This window comes from Gavialis gangeticus, unplaced genomic scaffold (genome assembly GCF_001723915.1).
Source record: "Gavialis gangeticus isolate Ggan-Ray unplaced genomic scaffold, GavGan_comp1, whole genome shotgun sequence".
Classification (NCBI taxonomy): domain Eukaryota; kingdom Metazoa; phylum Chordata; order Crocodylia; family Gavialidae; genus Gavialis; species Gavialis gangeticus.
In genome coordinates this window covers 151493166-151503924 of record NW_017728992.1, presented here as the reverse complement: position 1 = coordinate 151503924, position 10759 = coordinate 151493166, and the positions used below count along the sequence as shown (strand labels likewise).

The 10759-nt window shown below is 42.3% G+C and overlaps 1 protein-coding gene across 1 annotated transcript in view; it reads left to right on the top strand.

Annotated features, from left to right (window-relative positions):
- TMEM64 (transmembrane protein 64) overlaps positions 1-10759 on the top strand; it is a 66847-nt gene that overhangs the window by 39946 nt on the left and 16142 nt on the right. The window contains exon 4 of the mRNA XM_019519321.1: positions 8323-8478. Within this exon, the coding sequence (XP_019374866.1) occupies positions 8323-8478 (156 nt within the window). The remainder of the gene's footprint in view (positions 1-8322; positions 8479-10759) is intronic.

Here is a 10759-nt window from a genome sequence, read left to right as displayed (position 1 = left end):
GTTTTTTTTTTTTTTGATTTTTTTTTTTTTGTGTGTTTTAAACCTGTGTATGGTAAATTACACACAGTGATTAGCTGTGGTAATCTATGCAATTACCAGGATAGAAAGATAAGAGGAAAAACAGATTTTTTTTTTCTGTTGAATGAATTCAGTCTGTTGTACATAACAGATTAGTTGTCTTCCATTTGTATTTTTATTATTATTGACAACTGTCCCTACAAAACATAGACATATGAACATTTTAAATCTCTGCAAATTGGCAAGAAAGGAAATCCGGAACTTCTGTCATAGTTGGAATTGCTCTAGTGTAGATTCCCTTCCGGAAACGGGCTAGCTTTCAAGTTGGTTTCTCTTTGTACTTTTAGAAGTATAGGAAAGCGGGCACAGTTCAGAAGGAATTGTTTCATAAAATTAATAATCTTGCATGTAATAATCTTAATCATTTCAAAGAAAAACCTAAGAAGTTTCTTTTTAATGAGTGTTTGCGTCCTCTTTCATAGAACACTTTGAGTTATTAGACTACTATTAGACTCAATTCTGTACTTATTCTTTCTCCTGAGGTCATTCTATCTATAGTATCCAATTCTGGTCATGCATTTAACTCAGTTGAATCTGCAGGTCAGAAATTGTTCTTACTGTTCAAAATGGTTTTAGTTTGTTTATGAAAGGGAATTTAGAACAGTGGTTCTCAACCTTGTTAGCCTTGAGGCACCCTTTGGAAAATGCCCACTCATAGCTTTCACTCATTTTTTTTGACTATGGAAAAATAATAGAGCGATTCTTTTGTTGCAAATTGCTCAGGAAAACCACAGCCAGTCAGAGTATTTTTGATGATATAGATTCCTGTTTGGAATCTCTGGGTTTATCTTGTGCATCATGTGTAGGTGTTAGCAGACATAACGGGCATTTGTACACATTTGTGTCGCAGCACTGGGCACTTTTAAAAGTGCCTGGCACTGTGTCATGTGCCTTGCATGATGAAATGTGTGTCAGCGCTGAGAATATGGGGGTGGTGCATTTTTGAACTAAAGCACATTTGATGCGTTTTAGTTCAAAAGCGCACCACAACCATTTTCTTAGCACTGACGCGCATTTCGCCATTTGTACAAAGGCATGCAATGCAGTGCCAGGCACGTCGGCTCGCATGCAGAGCAGACTTGATTAATCGAGTGTGGTGTGACATGCCGGGTCTCGGGCGCGTTGGAGCAGACAACTGTATATGTATAAATACCCAATGGTGCTAATGCTGTCCAGCATCCTGTGGCAGCCTCAAAATGATCTCTCAACACCCTGGTTGAGAATCAGTAGTCTAGAAATTAGGCATTTTGGTTTGCTCTGTTGAATCGCATGGAAGTATACAAGTTAAACCCATTTTCTTTTCTCCTAAAGCCCTGATCCTTCAAACATTTTAAGCAAACATTTCTACTGTGATTAGACTCATTAAAGTTATTATTGAAGGTGTAGTTGAATGCTATTTTTGTGGTCTAACAAAGGCATTTGCAATTTGATACACCCTAACTTCAAGAAGTCCTAGTACCAACCCAGAATACTTATGGAACTATTGTACCTAAGGAAATAAAGGTATGCATGGTGCTTTTTAGCCTGAAAATGCAGACCATGTCCCAAAAAAGCCTGTAACAATTAAAAGAAACAGCAGTATTCCTTCTTTTTAGGTACATTTTGCTACTTGCATGTTATGAACATAATTATGGTTAACTGAACCATTTTAAAATTATTTTTATTATGTTTGGAAGCTAGTTTTCTTGTATGTACAAGGTAATGAATAGAGTCTGGGAAACACCAGCTGTTCATTTACCCATCATATGGAGAGTCCATAGCAAGCAGAGGTGACTCCTACATGAGACCCTTTTAAAAAGGACTGGTTGGAATTGGAAGAAAACATGGCTTGACAGCTGCTCATCGTTCTGCTATGCCCACTTGAGACAAAATGCAGGACATTGCGTTTTAAAGTAATGTCCTAAATTGGCCTTCTGTGTTGCTAAGTTGTCCTGAGCCTTAGTGACAATAACCTGTCATGATACTGAAAGAAATTAGTTTAGAAACAACAGATAAGCATCAGTTGATCACGTGTGTTGAGTTATCTGTATAGTCGTACATCTCTACTTTGGACTTTGATGAAATAAATGCAGTTGTCTTTATTTGATTATACTTGTGGGCAAGACATGCTGACAAACATAATGCAGAGAGAGTTTTTCATCAATAAAATTAAATACAAGCTACAACAGCATGGTTGAAAAAGTTAAAATGTAACGCAAGTCAGAAACTTCATAGCTCTTTTTTCTGATTAAATGCAATTCTGTTGCTCTGTGTGTATACTTACTTTCTCTCTCTCTCTCTCACCCCCTCCCCCCCCCGCATACAAAAAATACAGAGTAAAGTCTGTATTTTACTCTGGAGCAATCCTGTAATTTCTGTGAGAACTGACTTTGAACTTGACATCCTTAGTTGGAAGATTTCAAGTATCCTATATCAGCTTATGTTTTTAGTGTGTGCTGAAAGCTTCCTGCTTATGGGATGGCTTGCAAAAGGCATATTCATATAAAGAGACTAAGTGAGGAACAGTCGATTGAATTTAAGAAGCATGAGTGTTCAGAAGAAACTCTTATATATCCTTGCCCCTGCTCGGTTTCTATGTACATGACTAATAGGGGTTCACTGATAGAGATTTCGGGGGCTGATACTGATAGCAGATATTTAAGGAGGCATATTGGCCGATACTGATCTGATATATGATACAGCTGCCATCAGGTGGTAAGTCTGGTGTGGTAGAAGGGGAGGAGGGAGGGAGGGAAGGGGTGTAGAGGGACAGATCAATGCCCGCGCCACGGTGAGGGAGGGGGCAGAGGCAGGCACTGCCCAGCTGGGGCATGGCTCATGGAATGGTCCCGCTGCTACTTGCACCCCACGAGGGCAGGGGACGTGTGCCCCCAGCATGGGCCGTGGTGCCTCCCAAATCTGAGGGGGCAGCAGGTCACTGAGAGGGGGAGGGGCAGGGGATCTCCAGCAGCGAAGCCATAGGTGCGGTTCTGGTTTTGGAGCTGGTGCTTTCAGGGGGTGCACGGCCAATCTCAGGGGGTGCATGTGCACGCCATACGCTTCGCTAAAGGCCCCCAGATCTGCGCAGCGTGGAGTAGGCTGCAGCTGTGGGGTGGAGCTGGAGCTGGTGCGACACGTGCTGGGTGAGTGCGGACAATCAGAGCCCTGGGAGGTGCAGGGCGCGGCACTCGCCCTAGCCCCGGCTGCAGCAGCACTGGGAGCTGGCAGCGCCAGGGCACGGCGCAACCCAGCAGCTACATGGAACTAGCATTGCCCGCTCCTGGAGCAGTGCAGCAGGAGCTGGGGTGAGTGGAGACAGACAGAGCCCTTGGGGGTTGGCGGCAGAGTGCAGCCCAGTGGCCGCAAGCAGCTGGCGGGGGCTGCTGCAGCTGGGGCTGGGGTGAGGGCCGCGCCCTGCACTGTCCGGGGCTCTGCTTGCTTGTACTCACCCCAGCCCATGCTGGAGCGGCCCCAGGACCCGCTGACACAAGAACCTATCCCTATCTCTTATATTATAAAGTGGGTTCACTTTATGTGGATTTGATTTATGTGGCGTTCTCCAGGAATGCATGTACTGGATAAATCAAGGGAAACCTGTATATAAAAATCTACCAAACTGGTAAAATAGAAGTTGATATAAAAGAATAAGAAATTAACTCTGAATGAAAAGCCCAACACTTCTTTTCATATCCCTTTGCCTCTTGGAGAGTGGTAGGGTGCTGGGATTCCTATCATTGTGCTATTCCTGGAGCTTGCTTATCATGTATGTTATCAGATACCTACTACACAGATTGTCTGAAGATCCTATCTCCTCTCCTTTGACATGGCTTCTGTCAGGTTTCTCACCCCTAGCCACCAGAACAACAATGATTCTAACCCAGAGTCTTGTTAAAGTCACTCTGTTACTGCTTGGAGAATGCTAAGCAGTAAGAGAAGCCCTGGATTTGTTTGGTTTAAGCCTGTACTGGCTCCCATTTGAAAGGCCAGCTGCTTCTCTAAAGGGCTGGTACAGAAGAAAACAAAAATCTTTCTAGTGACCTTGACACATTCCTGTTCTTGGGGTGTGAGCTGGGTCCAGCATGAACCAGTGGAACCTTCTTGCAGCTGTGCCCATCATGTACTCTTGCGCTCCCCTTGTAGCCCTCCACAGTCGGAAAGAGGAGCTGTAAAAGAAGTGTGGCATGATGACCGTCTTGGTTCTTTCCAGCCATGGCAGCAGGTGCACAGGGGCCTTAGATTCCTTAGACCATTTCTAGTGCTGCTACTTTCTTAGCCTAGGGATTAGATTTTTAGGTATGTGTGGTGGGGGAGTGGGGGGAAATGGAAGGCAGAAGGATCTGTTATTTGACCAAAGATCTCAGTGCCATACTACAGGTACTTGGTTCTGCTGTCAGAACCAGGGACAATGAAAGAAGGGTTCAAGAGCTGAGTCTCTTGTGCAGCAGCTTCCTGCTTCATAGGCCAATGTGTTAGGGGAAAATTTAGGGATTGAACCTTCTAAAGTCAAACACATGAATCCATAAAGTTGATCCCCAAAACAGCAAAAAGCCTAGTTAAATCTTGGCACAGATGAAACCAGCTAGAGATGTCAGTTGTATTTAATATGCAAATAATAGATCAGGCTAGGTCTCCTCCATCAGTGCTACACACCTACCTAACTTTTTGCCACCGTATGTTACTTAAGTTCTAAATCACAGGCTGAGAGCATCTTCTGCTTCTGATATCTTGAGCTGTAGCATCCCAAAGGAATCAGTGATGCAACTTGTGGTTACCTGCATTTGCACATCTTCCAGAAATAAAAACCCTGATAGAAAACTTCTCGTTTGAGGGTTGAGTACTATTTGGTTTCAGAACAGACCAGGCTCTAGACAAATTGAAAGACCTTGTGTCCTTTGCAAGGTTTCTTAAGAATTGCTGACGCCCTAAGAAAAGATTTTGACTGCCATTGTTTACCAGAGAAAACCAAACATAGCCTTTACTTCCTATTTCTTTCCAAGCTACGAACACCAGCTACAGCCTTCATCAGCATAGACCCAACCCCACAAATTATGACCTAAAGGAACGCTGGCTGCATCATTTTTCTGTTCACTAGTTTCTTGGCCTGGAGTTTAATGAGATGCAGGACTCTCAGGCCAGTTCTGAACTTACTGGCTCTTCCTTTGGAAATGGTCTCTGAGTTCCTCATGCCCCCTACTGTTTCTGGATCAGGAAATAAAAGTGGATCTTTGCAACTAAACTGATTCTGTTCACCGACAGAGAAATACCGAGAGGTGTTAAATTAATCTTTGCGATTTGTTTCCCAGTTCCACTAGATTTAATGACAGTGCCCTATTTAGCAAATCCCATACCTGCTTTTTTTATTTTATAGATCATAATAATACTTGATACATCCCTTTGGCAATAAAGAAGGTCTCTGCTGTGCATACTTCTGCTGTGGCCCAGATTCCTACGATATCATAAAAAAGAGGAAAAAAATTAGTCATCTGTCAAAAATGTAGCTCTAGGCTGATCATTAATATACTTTTCAGTAAAATTGTTAGTCAAACTTCCACACAGAGAAAATATATTTCTCATGTTGCTGGTACATACTTCAATCTGCAGGAAGAAAAATTTGCAGCATGAAGTTTAGAAGCAACTTATCAAATTAGTTTACAAGTCTTCCACTGAATGATGCCATCTTCCAGTTGGGATGCAGATGACATCTTTTAGGAGAAAAACTAAAGAAAATCATAGTCTTAATCTCCTCTCAATCTCCTACAGCTCCTCCCTGCCCCCGTCCTCTCTCTACCCCCTTCCCTTGCCTCCAACCCCCCCTCCCCAACCAAAACCCCTCCATTAATATTTTGTGTTAAGATACGTGACTCTGGCATGCTTTTTGACCTTCAAAATTATGTTTTTATATTAAATTATTTAATCCTGTTATGCTTAAAATGATTGTACTGCCTTTAGTGGTGCATTCCCATAGTAATAATCACTTATTTTAGGTATGGGTAACAAAATGCCTAACGCTGCTGCTGATTTTTGGGGGGCCTTTGTCTTTTATTTTGTTAAAGACTCTGCCATGTTCAAGAATTTCCTTGCAGAAGTTCAGCACTGGGAACTGTACTTAACTAGTTTTAGAAGGTGTTTTCTTGTTCTAGTTGGAGATTTGGAGAAATTTAGGAACAGTTGACAGCTTGCTTTTAAACTTCCATTTTAAAGACTGTATAGGAAACTCAAAGGCCTTTTGTTAGTTCAGTCTAGCTTAGTTGTGTGTTCAATCTGCTAGCACAGTCTAGCACATTGCTAGATCCATTTCAACCAATAACAGCATTTTCATAATATACTGTACTAGACGATGACACTTTGACCCAACAAGTATTTATTAAAAATGTTTGTTAATGGACCCTAAGATGTTTTTGTTGGGTTCTTCATTTTTTTTAGTAACCCTTATATTGAACATTATGTAATATATTGTGATTGATGACATCTAGGAGGAGTTAAATTTTTAGTTCACTTCCTTTCTTGCCACCTTTTACTGTTCAATGAACTGAAAGAAGTACTAGGTCATGTGGACTTCAGTATCCTTGTGCACTAACCTGATTTGAATTTAATTAGTCTATTTTCCTAAGTTGGAGTTTTCAGACTAGATCAGATGAATTTTGCAGTCTGTGAGCTTGAAACATTTGGTTAGTAGGAACCAGGAAGAAGAAACATTTTCTCAACATGAAATGAGTGGTATCATTCTCAGGGGCTTAATTTGACATGAGTTGGGAATCTTAGTTCTAAAAGGACTCATTTTCATATCAATATTGATACCTGTTGGCATCATGGGGTGCTGACAGATGTGGAGAAAAAACCCCAGTGCTTTACTTTCAGCTTGGCATGTCCTCACACTGAGTGCAGCACATGTGCAGAAGAGGAATTGCGTCAGTTTGATACGGCTCCCCAACGTCTGTATAGCTTGTGTGCTTCAGCGAGGTCTTTTGGCACTTTTATCTAATAGCTGATTCAATTTGAGGAGCCAGGTCAAACTGACACAATTCCTCTTCCAGTAAAATGCTGTGGGTTTGGGGGTTTTTTTTGCCCCCCCATCCTGTCCCATCTGTTAGTACCCATTATTGACAGCTTCTACAGAGAGGCAGCAGCTGAAGGGGCTTAGCATCTTAAATTGTTTTCTCAGCCTTTAGAAGTGGTTTTCTTTCAATCAGGGTTGAATTGCAGGAGCTAGGAGCCATGCAGAAGTATCTACTGTTGCTAGTGCTGAGTTGCTTTGTGTGGGTGAGGAGGATGGAATGAAGATTTGGTGTCTGGATGCATGTCTCTGCCCCTAAATGAAAATATTGGGTACCTGTTGTAGATCAGTTTGCTGCTTTTATTTGTAACCCTTTCTCTCTCTTCCCTCCTCACTCCCTCCCTTTGTTGTTGTCATGTGTAAATGCATTTTATTCCCCTTTGGACTCTTAGCTTTTACATTCCTCTGCTGTATTTCTCAACACCCCCAAATCCTGCTTGACTTAGTTTAGCTAATGCTGTGTACCTTGTCCTGTTGCAAATAGTGTGCACACTGTTTAGAGCTTTTCAAAACAACAAATCATTTCAGGAAAGAGGATGAAATAATATTTGTGTGGGTTTTTTTTCCTGTTTCTTATCAACATTAAAAAAATATTTAGCTGCCTCCTTGCCCAATTAAAACTGTAATACAAAAAAAGTATTTCGCAGGGGATTTACAATGATTCTTATCTTTTCCTTTACAGAAATCTGGTGGCTACACTTAATGCATTTTAACTAAATTTGTTTCATTGTGATTTTGAACATGGTATACTTGTTAGTAAAGATTTACATTTTCTCAGTTCATTATTGAAATGAGAAAACAAAGGCTGGTGCATACCAAAACTCACTTCATGCCTTGTTGCCTTTTTCAGCTGGCACTGTAGTTTCCTTCTGAGAACAAGATTCTGATAAATTGTAGCGCCATTTCTGCTGACCACTAAGTAAGAGAGAAGGGGAAGAGAAGTAATTGTATCCTTGGTTAATTTGATTTCCACTTAAGGGTACAGCTCAGCACAAGATGAAATATGATAAAACAAGGAATAACTAGTTGATCTGCAAACCAGCCAGAGTTTTAAAAGTTTGTCATACTGGATGTCTTTTATACCCAAAATAGTACAATGTAACAAATTGTAAGCTTTTGCTTGTATAGCTGAGGGGGTGGTTAACCAAACTAATTACACATCAAAATTATACTAAAGTGGTGCATTGCTTTTTACACCTCATTTTATTCAGATTACAGATCTGTCATTGCCCAACTATCTGATGGCTTCTTCAGTTGGACTGCTTCCTACTCAACTCCTAAATTCCTACTTGGGTACTACCTTACGTACCATGGAGGATGTGATTGCAGAACAAAGTGTTAGTGGCTATTTTATATTTAGTTTACAGGTAAGTGTTTGTTTAACTATTTGGGGTATTATTTTCATAATCTTTCATCTTAAAGCCAGTTTTTATAGAAACTTCCTGAAGCTAGGATGAAAACACTTTCCTCTGGAAACTTTCTGTATTCTGTCGTCTGCTTGTGGGTATGCTCTTCTTTACTCTCCAGTCAAATAAGATACCTCTAAGAGAAATCCAACAGGATGATTTTGTGTGCGTGTGTATGTGTGTGTATGGGGAGGAGGAGGAAGGAGAGGCAAGTATTGTTTTTTCCCTCTAAGTTTTTACTGAACCAACATTTTTTGTAATGCTGTGCAGTGCTATGTGATTGAAGATTCTTTCCTGTGTTATGCCCCTTTTGTCTCTCTGATTTGGGAGGCAAGAAGTGGGGAAAAGAGGCCAAAAGCATTGGACCTTCCACTTAGGATTTATCGCAATATGGACATAGACCTAGAAAAGCTGGCTTATCCTTCACCAGCTCCTGCAATCTACAGTGTAATGGATATGTTGGGAGGCGAGAGAGGAGTCTGATAGGGATGCTGTTGACCTGTAGCTAGGCTGTGCTTGTGTAATGATCCAGTAAGGACATAGTCAGTGCTCCTTGGAGCATCCTGGAGGCTGAGAATGCCTGTCTGCCTGCAGCATTCTTGCTCAGTGGGTGTGGCTATATGAAACCTTTTTACTGTGCTGTAGACTAACTTATAAAGCATCACTGTTTACACGTGCGCACCATTTACTGTGCAGTAAATTAGTCTACTTCGCAGTTAGCTACTACCTGTATATACAGGTAGTAAACTTAAGTGCACAGTATATACTGTGCAGTAACTTAAAGTGTAGCTGGTGACAGGGGGCAGAATTGCTACGAGTGGCCCCGTGGTGTTGGGGCTGACAAGGGATAGGGAACTTGCCTGGTCCTGTCTAGCTCCCTCCTCTCCCTGGGAGCTGGGAACCAAGCAGGGTTGGACGTGCGGCTTGTTGTGGGCAGGGCTCCTGTCGCTGTGTGTGGCTTGTCTGGTGCTAGTCTGGTGGCTCCTGCTGCTGCTCCCATTGTTCGTCTGGGAAGGCATGGGGGAGGAGGGGTTGTTGTGTGCCCCTGGATCTGCACAGGGTGGGCTGGGCTCTTCCTGTCCTGGGCAGGTCTGGGGGGCACATGCCTCCCATGCCCTCCTGGATGAGCAGCAGGAGCAGTGGTGAGAGCTGACTGACGAGCCATGTGCAGAGCTGCTGCCCCCCCCGACGAGCCATGTCTCTGTCCTGCACCCACCCTGGCCCTGGCCCCGGCCTCGGTTGGCAGCTGCAGCCTACCCTACAATGTGCAGATCCAGAGGGACACCCCCACCCCACCCCCACCGCGGATGAACTGCTTGCAGCTCTGTCCTGTGCCCCTCCCTGCCCCAGCTGGTCAACACCTGTCCCGGCTCCGTTTCCTCCCTCACTGCAGGAGCCTTGATCTGCTGTCCCCCACCCGAGCCTTTCCCTCCCCTTCCACCACTCCAGACTTACCAGCTGGACGCAACTTCTCAAGCTGAAGAGCTGCGTGTCGGAAGTCAGATCAGTATCAGCCAATATGCCTCTTTAAATATTGGCTATTGATATTGTCCCCAAAATCTCTTTCAGTGCACCCCTAATAGCATGTGTGGACATGCCTAGTAGGGATTACATTACAGTATTCTGAGAGGATAACATGCCCCCAGTTTGTTTAGTTCTTCGAAATGGTAGTTGCTATAGACACACACAACTTGATTGGTGACCAGTTGAAACGCTGCATTTTTACCGGTAATTCTGAGTTCATGAAAAGTATAAATTACTTCAACAAATGTTTATGTAATTACTTTTTTGACCATAAATCTTGAAGGTGAGCAGTGCTGAATGAGTGTTTGGTGAACTGATATTTCCATGCCAGTGATAGAGTATGTATTAAAACTTCATTTGACAGAATTAGCTGATTCTTTTAGATCGAAAAGCACCTGCAACAGTTTGCTTGCAAATATGAAGTTGCACTATAATAGCTTGTCCTGCTCAGTTTTTATCATAATACTGATATAAAAAGACAAGCTACACATTTGTTTAAACAAAGCATAATGTTTTGTGTGTGTTGCATACCGAGTTTATAATGTATGAGGTTTGCTGATGGAACTTGTTTGTGAATATTCACAGTATTGTGTTTTGAAATATAGGTTAAATCTGGAAAAAATGGGAAAAAGGTTATTTGAATAGTTTTCCTTTTACTAATGAAACTCCATTAGTGGACTAGGGCTGTGTGGGTTTTTCTTTTTTTTTTTTTTTTTTT